Source organism: Nannospalax galili, unplaced genomic scaffold (assembly GCF_000622305.1).
Source record: "Nannospalax galili isolate Female #2095 unplaced genomic scaffold, S.galili_v1.0 scaffold686, whole genome shotgun sequence".
Lineage (NCBI taxonomy): Eukaryota > Metazoa > Chordata > Mammalia > Rodentia > Spalacidae > Nannospalax > Nannospalax galili.
This window is the reverse complement of record NW_008355472.1, coordinates 447,505-461,819: the sequence shown is the minus strand read 5'-3', so window position 1 is coordinate 461,819 and position 14,315 is coordinate 447,505. Positions and strand designations below refer to the sequence as shown.

Below are 14,315 nucleotides of genomic sequence, written 5' to 3'. Positions count from 1 at the left end.
GAAGTCTTCTACCAATGCCTGTAATATTAAGTGGATTTGTTTTGTGAAGGCTACTCTTTTACTGGTGGGAAGATACGAAATGGGAGACTTGGGAGCCTGTCACAGCAATTAAGCATCATATGTTAAAAATCTGAAGTAAATAGGCATCAAGAGAATACCAAAAAAAGTGAATGCTGTTTAAAGAACAGTAGAAGGTAAAGCAGAATTCCACTTCCAATGCAGGTAGCAGTGAGAAGTATGAGATTACTGCTCTCAGGATCCTAACATATTTTTGTAAATTCTAGACACAAGTCATTGTCAAATACAAAGAATATAAAGGAAGGCAGGGAGGTCTGCTTAACTTCTTACAATAATTCTTCCCTAAGCAGGGGACTGGGTTGTCCATACTGTACCTGCACCAGATTTCAAACTGGACTCCATCTCCAGGCACAAGCCCCTGTGAGGAGAAGGCACTTAGCAGGAGCCTTTGCACTGGAACTTCAGTTGGCAACAGGAGAGAGTGATGGTGCTCACTATTAAAGATGGGATCTGGAACACACAGTGTGGTTGAAGTTCTGAAGGGCTTCAGAGTAATTCCTTTGGGAAAAAAAAGCAGTTCAGAATGTCTAACACATCAAAAAATGCTTTGCATACTGTATGACAGTCCTTACATATACAGTATTCAGTTTCAGCCTCACAATAGTTCTGTGAGAACAAAGCAGGCATTATTACTCCTACTTCACAGATAAGGATATGAATACCTTGAAGTCACACAATTAATCAAAAGGTCCGAAAGATAGGTCCCTCAGGGGTGTGGTGGTGCACTCCTTTAATCCCAGCACTCAGGAGGTTTTCAAGGCCAGCCTGATTTCCATAGGGAGTTCTAGGTCAGGTGGGGCTACAGGGAGACCTTGTCTCAACCTCCTGCCAAAAAAAGTAGGTCCCAGATCTGAACTATAGCTTTCATCTTCTGTTTTATTTTTACATTTCTCTAGTGGCTATAGTTCCCCTAAAGTGTTAGGCTAATACAGCAGAGATCCCTTTGCTAGTGGGCAATATATGCGGGTGCAAATTTTTCATATCCTTTCAAGTGTCTTAAACAATTATAGCTGTGTTAGTGGACATGAAGGGCATCTCACAACAGTTTTGATTTGTATTCTCCAGGTGACTTGCAATACTCAGTATTTGCTATAGTTATGTCCCCCAAATGCTCAAGTGCTAGAGACTTGGTTCCCAAGGTAGCAAGGAGCTGGTAGAACCTTTAAGAGGTGGGATTTAGAGAGAGGTAGTTAGGTCATTAGTGGTAGTCCCTCAAAAGGGATTAATGCTAATCTTGTGGAGCAAATTAGTCCTTACAAAAATGAATTGATACAAACTGAAGGGCTTGGCCCTTCTGACGCACAGCCATTTCCCATTTGACTTCTGTATCCTCTTGTGACACAGCCGAAGAGGGTCTTCACTAAAGGCCAAACCAATGTGGGCATGTGTTATATAGCAATTTCCTCCAGAGTTGATACATTTCATCCTGCACGAAGCTCTTAAGACCTGGGATTTTTCTAAAGGGAGGCCCTTTAAGTCTCAGGAAATGGGCTGGAGAGATGGCTCAGGGATTAAGAGCACTGGCTGCTCTTGCAGAATTGTGGGTTCAATTCCTAGCACCCAAATGGTGGCTAAAGTTATCTGTAACTTTAGTTCCAAGGGTCCAATGCCCTCTTCTGTTCTCTACAGGCATTGCATGACATGGCACTTGCACACATGCAGGCAATACATTATACACACGAAATAAAAAAAAAGAGAAAAGAAAAAACACTCAGAAATAACTCAGAAGCTTCAGGAAGCCTCTGAACTTGACCAGATACACAGTGAGCTCTAGGATTCCAGCTTTTGTGAGCTGGAGTGGGCTTTTGATAATGCAGCCTGTCTTTGAGTCATTTCTGCTCCTGTAAGTAAATCAAACAAAACCAAGGTGGACTTTGGTGGTATTCTTACTTTGTTCTGTTTGTTGTGTCCCAGGAATAGTGTCACACAACAATATGCAGTTTCCAAAAGATGAGCTAAATTAACTTCTCTCTCTCTTTTTTTTTTTTTGGAGATAGGTTGACAGGGTCTCCCTGTAGCCCCAGCTGTCTTGCTCCCTCCCTCCCTCCCTCCCTCCTTCCTTCCTTCCTTATTATTTTCAGTCTTTTTGAGACAGGGTCTCCCTTATAGGCCCAGCTGGCCTGGAACTTGCTATGTAGACTAGGCTGGCCTTGATTTCACAGAGATCCACTGGCCTCTGCCTCCCGAATGCTAGCATTAAATGCCCAGTGTTAATTTCTTTTCTTTATGAAAGCTCTAACTTTAGATGTTTTGATATATCTGCAGAAAGTAGACTAATACAGTATCTTTCTAAGTGCTTACTATTTGTATAACTTTGGAGAAATTTCTTTTCAGATCCTTTGTCCACTTTTTTTCTTCTTTGTGGCACTGGGGGTTAAACCTACTTACTGTCTTGTGCTTGCTAGGCCTGTGCTCTACTGCAGAGTTATGACCCCAGCTCTTTAATTTATTTTGAGGCAGGGTGTCACTATGTTGCCCAGATTGGCAATTCTCCTTTCTCAGCCTCCCAAGGAATTGAACTTTTCTCACTTTTACTTCTTCTTTTTTTTTTTGTCTTTTTGAGACAGGGTCCCCCTGTAATCCCAGCTGTCCTGGAACTCACTATGTGGACCAGGCTGGCCTTGAACTCACAGAGATCCGCCTGCCTCTGCCTCCCAAGTGCTGGGATTAAAGGCGTGCCTGGCCTTCACTTTTACTTTTTAATTAAGAAAAAAAATTTTTTGAGACAAGGTATCATGTAGCCCAGGTTGGTCTCAAAGTTGTTATGTACGTAGTCAAGGATGACCTTGACCTTCTGGTTTTCCTGCTTCCACTTCCTATTTTACTGGGATTACAGGCCTGTATTACCATGCCTGGTTTATGGGCTTTGTGCATGGTAGCAAGCACTCTACCAACTGAGCTATATCTCCAGTTCTATTTTTTAAAAACTCATTTCTAAGAGTTCTTAATATATTCTGTATACAAGTTTCTTCTTTAAACTTTAAAATCAATATTGGTAGCATTTGGTATTATACACAGTAATGGTATAATATCTGATTTGCTTGGATTTGCTCATTACAGAGGAGATCAAATAAGGCAAAATTCTACCTTCTTGCTTTAGTTCTTAGAGATGATCAGAAGATGAAGATGGTAGGGGTAGGCAGTGCAGTGTGAGAGTCTCTGGCTCTGGGCCCAGTGGGACAGGGTTTAGGCTTTTTTTTTTTTTTAATTTAAAGACTGGGTCTTACAAGGTAGCCCAGGCTGTGTTGAACTCTCAGTCTTCCTGACAGAGCCCTTGCATGTGTTGGGATTATAGGTAAGCACCATCATGTCTGACCAGGGTTCGAATCTTAAACTTGGCACTTAAATGAGGTGGCCTCAGGCAAACCAATTAATACTTCTGAATTTTGTTTGCTCTTCAGTAGAAAACAGAATAGACTCTACCTGGATAAGGTGTTTCCAAGACTTAAGATAATAATCCACATAAGATTATGTGCACATTTTTTCCTCAGAAGCAATGGTCCAGTATCTCTAGTTCCTGAACTTATTCATAGTGACCTTACAGAACACAACTATCACAGATAGTGTCAACTGTGTGTGTGTGTGTGTGTGTGTGTGTGTGTGTGTGTGTGTATGACAGGAGCAGGCATTAAGTAATAGAATGGGTAAAATGTAAGTAATTGGTAGATCTGGACAAATGGCATACAGAAATTTTTTGTGCTATTTTTATAAATGTTCTATAAATTTGAAATCAGATCAAAATAAAAAATTGTATGAATTCACATTTTGCTACTTCTTTCTAAAACAGAAATGCTGAAGTCATGGTCAGAAGACACTTGGAAGACACTCTGCTCGAGAAGCCCTGTCTATACCTTCCAAAATCGGAGATTAGGAAAATCCTAGCAGATCCTCTAACTGTACAGACACCAGGGTACACCAGGAAAACTAGGTGTAGAAATGCATTATTCTCTATTATTGATACATGTGACAACACATTATAAATAAATATTATGATCACATCTTAAAGATAGCTAAAATAGGGCTGGAGAGATGGCTCAGTGGTTAAGAACACTGACTGTTCTTGCAGAAAACCCCAGTTCGAATCCCAGCTCCTATACAGCAGCTAACAACTGTCTGTAACTCCAGTTCCAGGGGATCTGACAGCCTCTTCTGTCCTCCCCTGGAAGGGGCAGGCACTGCATGACACAGGTTCATTTACTTACATGCAGGCATAACACTCACATAAATTATAAAACAATAAAATATTTAAAAAATAGCTAAAATAGAAATAATAATGAAAATTTAGGCCATCTCCGATGTTATAACCTACCTAAGCAAGATGAGAAACATTTGGCAACACAATCTATTCAGGAAAAGCAAAATTACTAAGTATCCCAGTGAAAGAGCCATGCATGAATGAGAAGACCTAACCTCCCAAACCTACCGTTTTCAAGGAAGTCAGGTCCTTGGAGCACACTGGGTTGGGAGTCTTGAAAGGGAAAGTAGTACTGGACGTAGCAATCTGCTTCTCCCCAGACTGTTGCCTGAAGGGGGGCTAGCCCTTTAACCATCACCACATGTAACTCAAAATGGTGTTCCATCAAACTATTTCCTTGGTTTTCCGCCTATTAAATGAAACAGACACTGGTGAGTTAAAGAGTAACTTGTTTAGAGTATACTTGCTTGTCTATGAAGAAACCTAATAGAAACTTGTGTATAACTCTCACAACTGCTCAGTGTAACCAGACCATGTAGGATTTACTCTAGACCACAAGACTGGGTCAGTATTAGGAAATTCATAAATGTAATTCAGTGCATTAATGAAACAAAGGAAGATTTAAATCTTAATAAATGCTGATAAGGAATGTAATAAAAGTCAACATCTGTTGCTGATAAAAGCTCTGAGGAGGGGCTGGAAAGATGGGCTCAGCAGTTAATAGGAAAAAGAAAACAAATCTGAAGTAAGCAGGTAGTTATTATTTCTAAATAAATTGTAGTTAATAGTGGTAATGCCTACTTAAGGAAGTAATGAGTACACTGTTGCTTCTAGTAACAACTACTTGTGTGCTTACTGAGTACCATGAGACAGGTATTGTACCCCAGAACTTTGCACTAGCTGGTTTAACATACATAGCTAATGACAGCGAAGCACCAGTTTAGACACAAGTCCTCTGACTCTGAACCCAGTGTTCTTTATCTTACATAGCTTCAGCAGACATCAGAAAACTAGTTACAGCCAGGTGTGCTGGCCATACACCTTAATCCCAGCACTTGGGAGGCTGAGGTAGTGAGACTGAGGCCAGCCTGGTCTCCAGGACAGCTAGAGCTACAGGGAGACCCTGTCTATTAAAACAAGAACAAGAACAACAACAACAACAACAACTACAACAGCAGCAGCAGGAAAAACTAGTTATGAGGGATATTTAAAGGAGGAATTCAGGATTCAGATAAAAGTGGGATGGTATGTTTGAAATGTGCTTAACACCCTAACTACAAATCCAATAAATCTAGAACAAAGACTGCATTAAGTTGTTTTGAAACCCCAAAAGATATGTAAGCAATATTGGCTCAAAACTTTCCTTAGGAAATAGAAAACTTACAGTTGGGTGGTGGGGGAGTGAGAGAGCAAGAGCAAGGGCGGGGAGTGGGAAGAAGTAGTAGTAGGAAGAGGAATGGGAGGAGGTGCCGGGAGGGAGCCCTCTTAAAAGGCACAACAGCTGCTTAATTTGGCCACATGGTACTGGAGTGACTTGGTAATTTGGTCCTGCAGAGCTGGATGAAGGACTGTAAAAGAGAACAATCATATTTGTAGCCCTCTAACTATATGGCAAATCGTCCAAGAATTTCCTCTGTGGTTGTACTAAGAAGCATTTTCTAACTTTCAATATGAAATTTAATGGATTTTTGAGTCTATATTGCAAACGGAGGGCCATATTCCACCAAAAAGACTTGAGATTATAGGAGATTTTTCTGTATCTGTGCTTTATATGCGATTTTCAATTAGGAATAAACTCTTTACTCTAGTGACAGAATTCTGTAACAAACAACAAAGAAAAGTTAAGGCTTTTTTTTTTGGTCTTTATGAGACAGGGTCTCCCTGTAGCCCCAGCTGTCCCGGAACTCACTATGTAGACCAGGCTGGCCTTGAACTCACAGAGATCTGCCTGCCTCTGCCTCCCGAGTGCTGGGATTAAAGGCGTGTGCCACCACGCCCAGCAGGTTAGAGTTTTTAACATACAAATGCATAGTGTCTTGATAATATTTTCCTAATGTTTTATTTTCCACTTAGAGATATTAGATTTGTCATTCAGGTTCAGAAGATTTTTAAAAGTATTTCAATAGTATAGAGACCAAGAGGCAACAAATATAAGACCTCGTGGGTCATTATATGGTGGAATTATGACTGAGCTGGAGTCAGAAGACATGTGTCTGATCCCTAATTCTCCCAGTCTTAGTTCTGTGACCTGAGACAAGTAATACAATGTCTCTTGACTCTGTCTTACCACCTATTATCAAAGAGTGACAATGATCTACCTCATATATAATTATTACAGAAATAAACATGGAAATGTAGGCCAGTGTGGTTCCTCAATTGTATAGCAATGTATAAATGGCTTCTTACTTATTAGTGAAAGGCAAGGCACTTCACTGTAACTTTGCCGTATGGACTTGGTCAACAAATAGGGTAAGATTTTGAAGCTTATATTTAGGATTAATCTCACCTTTTTGGGTAAGGCAAGTAAGTTAATAAATGGGAAGATTTTTGTGGTCCCAAAGATTTATTTAATTAGAGGCAGGAGAGATGGCTCAGCGGTTAAGAGCACTGACTGCTCTTGCTGAGGACCCAGGTTCGATTCCCACACCCACATGGTGGCTATGAACCGTCCTTAACTCCAGTTCCAGGGGAATCTGAAGCCCTCTTCTGACCTCCTCGGCATTGCACAACACGGGTGCACTCACATATATGCAGGCAATACACAAATACACATAAAATAAAAATAAGAAAATATTAAAAAAAAAAAAGATTTATTGCTGGGGGTGGTGGTGTATGCCTTTAATCCCAGCACTAGGGAGGCAGAGGCAGGCGGATCTCTGTGAATTCAAGGCCAGCCTGGTCTACATAGTGAGTTCCAGGACAGCTGGGGCTACAGGGAGACCCTGTCTCAAAGAGACCAAAAAAAAAGATTTATTTAATTATGTTTTATGTATATGCCCGTGCCTGAGTGTATGTGCATGCATCATGTGCATGTAGGAGACTGTGGAGGCCAGAAGAGGGCACTGGATCTCCTGGAACTGGAGTTACAAGTAGTTGTGAGTCACCAGATGTGGGTGCTGGGAACCAAATCTGGGTCTATGCAAGAACAGCAAGTACTCTAAGCTCCTGAACTGTCTCTCCAGCCCCAAATCTTTATGTGTGCATATGTGTTTATATTTGAGTCAAGATCTCATGTAGTCAAGGATGACTTTGAACTTCTGATCCTCCTGTTTCTACCACATGCTGGGTTACAGATGTGGGCCATCACACCTGGTTTTATGCAGTGCTGAGGATCAAACCCAGGGCTTCATGCATGCGAGGCAAGCATTCTACCAGCTGAGGCAGATTCTTAGCCCACTAGGTAAATTCTTTACCAATGAACTTCATCCTCAGTTCTAGATTTTGTTTATACATTCAAAGAACTAATTTAAAACATTAGAGAAAAAATATTAACAATTCTCTTGATTTAAAGCAAGCACTTGGGGCCTGGGGAAACAGTTGAGTTGGTAAAGTGCTTACTGCATAAGCATAAGGACCCGAGTTCAATTCCTTGCACCCAAAAAACCAGGTGTGGTGGCATGCGCGTGCAATCTCAATGCCAAGGAGGCAGAGACAGGGTCACTGGGGCACACTGGTCAGCTAGCAGAACCTAATTGGTAAGCCTCAGGTCCCAGAGAAAGAGCCTGTCTTGAGATGGCTCAAGCTATCTTGCTCAAGCATGAGGACTTCCGTCCAGATCTCTAGCACCCACATCAAGGCTGAGCATGGTAGGATGTGTCTATAAACCTAGTGCTGTGGGAACAGAGACAGGCAGATACCTAGAACTCACTGGTTAGCCAATCTAGCTAATCAGCAGGCTCCAGGTTCAAAGACTCTCAAAAAATGAGGTGGAAAGCAATAGAGGCAGATGCCCAATAATGACCTTTGGCCTCCACCTTAGTGCACACACATGTGCACATGCACAAACACACGTGCATCTCTCACACACATACACAAAAGAAGTGGATAGCTCCTGAGAAATGCCAATTGAGGTTGACCACTGGCCTCTACATGCATATGCACACACAGGTACATGTATGTGTACATACAGTGAAGTGCATGCACACACCCTCACTCTCCCCCAAAATAAATAAAACAAGCATTAGATTGCAGTCTACTCTTTTCTGGAGACTTTCATTACTGAAATAAGGATTTGGGGCAACAGTTTCACTAAATATTTAAGAGAATGTTAGATTATAGTTTTCTGTAAGCCAGTGTTGAGTCTTTACCATTGCAACAGATGCTACTGGTGGCTGGTCCAGGAAATGGACTGGCCTAGGGCTGAAGGGAGGGAGTGTTCCTTCTTCATTCTTTAATCTTTGCAGTGCTGTTATCTGATCTGAAGAACCCATGGCTAAAAAGACGCGAAGACTCCCATTTTGATGGCCTGAGAACACATCAATCACAGGCATGTAGCTGTCGACAGCAACAACTGGGTACTTGGCATCAAGCAGCAGGTGAGAAATCTTGGGATCTCTAGGGAGGAAGAGACTGGGAATGAGCACACAGCAATCATCAGTCACGTCAGAGTTGCTTCGTTTCTTACTTGGCTCATTCTCTCAGTTTGTTAAAAATGGATCTATGACTAGAAAAACAAATAGTGGTTAAAAAATATGAGTCTGTCAGTAACCAAACTAAAATTACGAGATAGGTAAGTTCAAGCTACAGCAATTACAGCACTAGGAATGTGTCTAGTTTAGTGCGTTACCATGGTGGCATTAAGTCCAATGTCTGCTAAGAAACAGTATTTTGGAGGAGCTTGTTGAACTGCATTATTTTATAGAGACAATGTGGCCAAGTAGGAAGGGTACAGACTTCACAGGCTCCAAGATAAGATTTGGATAATATTAATGATGTCTGCCATTTACTAAGCACTAAGTGCATGGGAGGCATTTTTATAGTGTTTCTAACCCATTTGACACTGCAAAAGTTGCTATTCCTCATTAACAGTTGAGAAAAGCTTATTCAAAAAGGTTAAGTAACTTAGCTAGGAATACATAGCTGGGATTCAAGTTGGGTTGAGATTCAAGCATTACACCTTCTGATTATTTTTACTTATTAACTAATTTATGTGTGTGCATGTGTAAGTCTGGGTGTCTGTGTGTGTGTGTGTGTGTGTGTGTGTGTGCGCGCGCGCACGTGCGCGAGTACATGGAGGTTAGAGGTTGATGTCAGGTATTTTCCTTGATTGCACTACATATTATTATTATTATTATTTTTTTTTGGTCTTTTTGAGAGAGGGTCTCCCTGTAGCCCCAGCTGTCCTAGAACTCACTATGTAGACCAGGCTGGCCTTGAAGTCACAGAGATCCGCCTGCCTCTGCCTCCCAAGTGCTGGGATTAATGCCTGGCCTACATTATTTTTTGAGACATATTATCTTACTGAACCTAGACTTTATTAGTTCGGCTAGTGAGACCCAGGGATTTCCTATCTCCACCCCAACAGTGTCAAGTTTATAAATTCATGATCAGTGCTGAGCACCTGAACCCAGATCCTTATTCTTTCCCAGCAAGCGCTATTACCAACTGAGCCATCTCCTGAGCCCCTTGTTTATTTTTGCACTGTTTTACCTCTGAACTATTATCTCCAGTCCTGAAGTATTTGATTCTAAACCCAAATGTTCTTTATCAGGCTGAATCTTGACATTGTCACTTTACTTGCTGTATGGCTTAACTAATCAATTTAACTTTTTTGATTCCTTGCTTGTAAAATATAGACACTTAAACTTGGATAACAGCACTGTCAGAACTAAACTGAGATAACAAATGTAAAATAGCAATCATGATACTTGGTACACGGTAAATGTTCAGTGACTGGCAGTGACTATAACTCTATACTCTGATCAAAAAATGGGACTTAATGGACTGAGAAGGGAAGTGAAGGAAGGAGAACAACAGGTCAGACTAATTTCATAACTAGAAAAAAAAGGTGTTGTGGGGGGTGAGTCAAAAGATTATAATGGATCATGGCATCCAAGGTTTCAGTATTCCTTGGCTTGGCCATGCTCAGTGTTACCATCATAGTACTTACCTATCCACAGAAGGCAAAGCTCTACCTTTCCTCACTAGACCCTCATGCTTGTTCCACAGGTGAGACAGGGTCTCTATTATCACTTTTATTTTAGAGATGAGAAGAAAGCCAGAGACACTGACTTCTCCAAGTTAAAGGACACATTTCCTCATTTGTAAAATAAGGACAATGACAATATCCCATGAGGTTATAGTGAGGTTCAAGTGAAATAATGCCTGTGAAAGTGCTGTCTGTAAAATGTAAAACACAACATTTAAAACATGAGAAAGCTGCTAGGAAATAGGTTAATGCTAAAGAAATAAAAACTCTGCCCTTTGAACTGAATCAAAAAAATGAAGTCTGTACTAAGTATAGAAATAACCTTCAGGTTAATGAATATTTTTCCTAGGTGCTAAAGTGGTGAATGTACAGTAACCAAATCTGCAGGTCTAAAACATAACACTCTTTACAGAACAGCTTCTATGAACCATACTAACATTTCATTAGATTTGGGAGGCAGTAACTTTTGTCAGTAGAGTTTTTTGGTAGAGTGGACTTTGGAGCTAGGCTATCTGGGCTCAAATCCTGGTTCCACTCTCATTACTTATGTGGCAAGTAATTTAATTCCTTTGCAACTCTGTTCACTCGTCTAGGTAATGGGAGAATTAAATGTACCTGCTTCAGAGTTTGCTGTAAGATTAAATGCCTTGGGGTATATAAGGCTTGTAGCACAGTGCCTGAAACTTGGGAAGTGGGGTCTGTATGACTGTTCAGGACAGGAGAAAGAGCAGGAAGTGCAGTGAAACTGAGAAAGGGCCTCCAAGGGATTGCTGTTTAGTCACATGTGAAAACCCAAAGAGTTCCTCTTTAGTTCATATAAAGTTAAAGATGCAAAATGAAGAATACTCCAAAAGATCCTATTTACTTGAATGACATGTAAAACTGATGGAGGGGGAGTTTCACCAGCCCGAGCAGCTTGTCCTGTCCTGGGCTCTGCACCTTGTTCCAAGTTTCAATTATCATCACATTGTTCTTAAGCCTTTCCAGGTATTTGGAAGACAAAGAGACAGGAATCACCTGTGCACAAACAGGGAAAATCCATACTTAAGCCAATTAATTTATACTTTCATACAATAAGCATTTACTGAAAGCCTACTATGTGTACACACAGTGCTGAGTTAAAGGTACTAAAGTAAAAGCAGGTCTGTATTCTCAACACAAGTATACTCTGCTATTAGAGACTAACACATAAAAGACAGATACAAATGAATATGAGTTCTCTGAGGACATGGTTCATATTAGAGACACAGTGAAGGTGCCCAGGCATACTAAATATGGTGCCTGCCACGCTCACCCAACCCCTTCTAAGGCAGTGTTTAAAACCCTACTAAGAGAAAGATGCTTTTCAAACAAGGATAGCTTTATCTGACAAAGTGTTGACCAATTTATCAGAGCTGCCAATCCACTGGCTGGATAGCATTTCAAGAAAAATGCAAATAGTACTAATAGGTGTCATGGCAAATAGCAAAGCTAACTAATCATCTGGATTTTCCATGTAAAATTTTTCCAAGAGCAGCCAACTGGTAATTGAACCAGGGATCTAGAGCCAAGAGCAGCTCCATCAAATTGCTAGTAGATGGGCTACAGAGACGGCTCAGCAGTTAATAGCACTGGCTGCTCTTGAAGAGGCCCTGGGTTCAGTTCCCAGCACCCACATGGCAGCTAACAACTACCTTTAGCTCTAGATACAGGGGATCTGATGCTCTCTTCTGACCTCTGTGTGCACTGCACAACACAGGTGGACTTACATACATGGAGCCAATACATTCACACACATAAAATAAAAATAAATAAAATATTTAAAAAAATGATTAGTAGAGTCAAAGGGCCACCAATGTGAAGGAATCTAAGCTGCAGTATCAACTCTAATGGTAGAGGAGAGATAAACTCAAATGGTGAAACAATGGCAAACATAAGGCACAAAGAATGAAACTGGAACTAGTACAAAGCAAGATGTGATGGTGTGTGCTCTGCCTCAGCAAGGCCCTGGGTTCAATTGTCAGCACCATAAAAACCCCAATATGGCATGATGGAAGGAAGACACCAGAGCTGCAGAGAAGCAGAGCAGAACTACTTTTATATTTATCTAAAACAGTCTAAATACATAAGGTACTCAAGTACATTTCTGTTAAAACCATAAACAAACAAATAAAACAAAAATGAACAGAGTAAACTAATCTCTAAACGGAGATTTTAGAGAGCCACTGAGCTTGGGGGAGAAAGCAGCCCTAAAACTGAAGACTGAGCAGTAGCTGAACAAAATGCTCCAAAAGGAGTCAGAGAGACTGAGAAGCAAAGGGAAAGTAGGAGAAATACATGTAAGGACATGGAGGCCAAGCTACGTGTGGTGGCGCACACCTATAATCTTAGTACTCTCTGGAGGCTGAGGCAAAGCATTGTGAGTCTGATGCCAGTTGGGCTAATAGCAAGTTTCAGGCCAGACTGGGCTACCCAGAAGTATTAGGAGAGGCCGGGCAGCTAACACAGCTGGTTAACAGGCTGGACTATTAACTGACTGTGAAGAAGAGAGTGGTGAGAGTGCGAGTGGAGAAACTGTGCAGTGGGTTCTCAAAGGTTGCTAAGGGTTTACCCTCTAAGAGCCTGGACGCTCCGAGGAATCACTGAAAGGCTCTATTCAGGCCAGTAAACGTTTGGGTTTGTGTTTTTGAAAGATTATTCTTGTTGATAAACAGAGGAAGGACTGGAGATGGAGAAGTCAGATTGGTAGGCCCATCTGAAGTCTACTTGGAGTGAGAGTAACAGCGTGAATGGAACGTTGGCGGTGAGCAGAGGTAAGGGGATGTATTCCAGAGATAAGGAAGTCTGCAGCATTATTGGACTTAGTGAACAATTACGTTAAAATCAATGACAGCTTTTAGGGTCTGCTTAAGCTGGACATAGTGATGTACACTCGCAGTTTCAGCGCCAGAATGCGGAGGTGGTAGGATAGAGTTTGAAGCCATCCTGGGTCTCAAAAAAACCCTTAATAAATTACGAATGAATTAGGGTAGACAAGAAGAACAAATTTGGAAAGGATAATCAGATTTGGACATACTCGAATTCTTTCCTATACATGTTCTTATTGAATCTGGCAATGCTAATTGTAAAGTACTTTTGAGACACCTAGGTGCTGATGTCCAGTGGACGGTTGACAGATATCAGACTGGAGGGAAATATCTGATTTACAGAGAGATGCAGATTTGGAAGTTATCTTCAGGAAACAAAAGCTGAAGCCGTGGAAATACAAGTGATGCCCATAGGAAATAAGGCAATTAGAAGAGAGCCAGAAAGCATATCAGGTGGGAGCAGTGATAGAGAAATGGAAAGCGTGCTGGGATCTGCACCCTATTCCTGATGGAGGTATCTGCCAAACTCACCCAACTATTGCTAAGGCAAATGAGCAGATTTTCTTAAGATTCTAATACTGAAAATGATCAGCAGCTGAGTGAGGAAGAAAACTAGAGTGGACGGGCCGGGGAGGCCAAGGCCTAGGCTCAGGCCCAATGCCACCAAATCCTACAGAAAAATCCAGTGAGATGGTGTGCTGGATAGCTTTAGTGTCAACTTGACACACCTGGGTTGAGGGAGCCTCAGTCGGGGAATTGCCTCCATTGGACTGGCCTGTGGCCATGTCTGTGGGGCATTTTCTTGATTGTTGAGTGATGTGGGAGGTCCCAGCCCACTGTGCGTGGTGCCATTCCTGGGCAGGTGGGCCTGTGTTGGATATGAGCACAAGCTGAGCAGGGGCCAGGGGAGCAAGCCAGTAAGCAGCATTCCTCCATGGCCTGTGCTCCAGCTCCTGCTTCCAGATTCCTGCCCTGAATTCCTACCTTGGGCTCCCTGATGAACTACGACCTGGGAGATGTAAGCTGAATAAACCCTTTCCTCCCCAGG

At 41.7% G+C, this 14,315-nt stretch overlaps 1 protein-coding gene across 3 annotated transcripts in view; it reads right to left on the bottom strand.

The window, feature by feature from the left end:
• Positions 1–14,315, bottom strand: part of C2cd3 (C2 domain containing 3 centriole elongation regulator) — a 137,572-nt gene that overhangs the window by 69,122 nt on the left and 54,135 nt on the right. For all 3 annotated transcript variants that reach the window (XM_008852708.3, XM_029555885.1, XM_029555886.1), the window contains exons 15-18: positions 11,287–11,438; positions 8,581–8,827; positions 4,502–4,682; positions 393–576 (exon numbers count right to left, since the gene is read on the bottom strand). In XM_008852708.3, the coding sequence (XP_008850930.1) occupies positions 393–576; positions 4,502–4,682; positions 8,581–8,827; positions 11,287–11,438 (764 nt within the window). The remainder of the gene's footprint in view (positions 1–392; positions 577–4,501; positions 4,683–8,580; positions 8,828–11,286; positions 11,439–14,315) is intronic.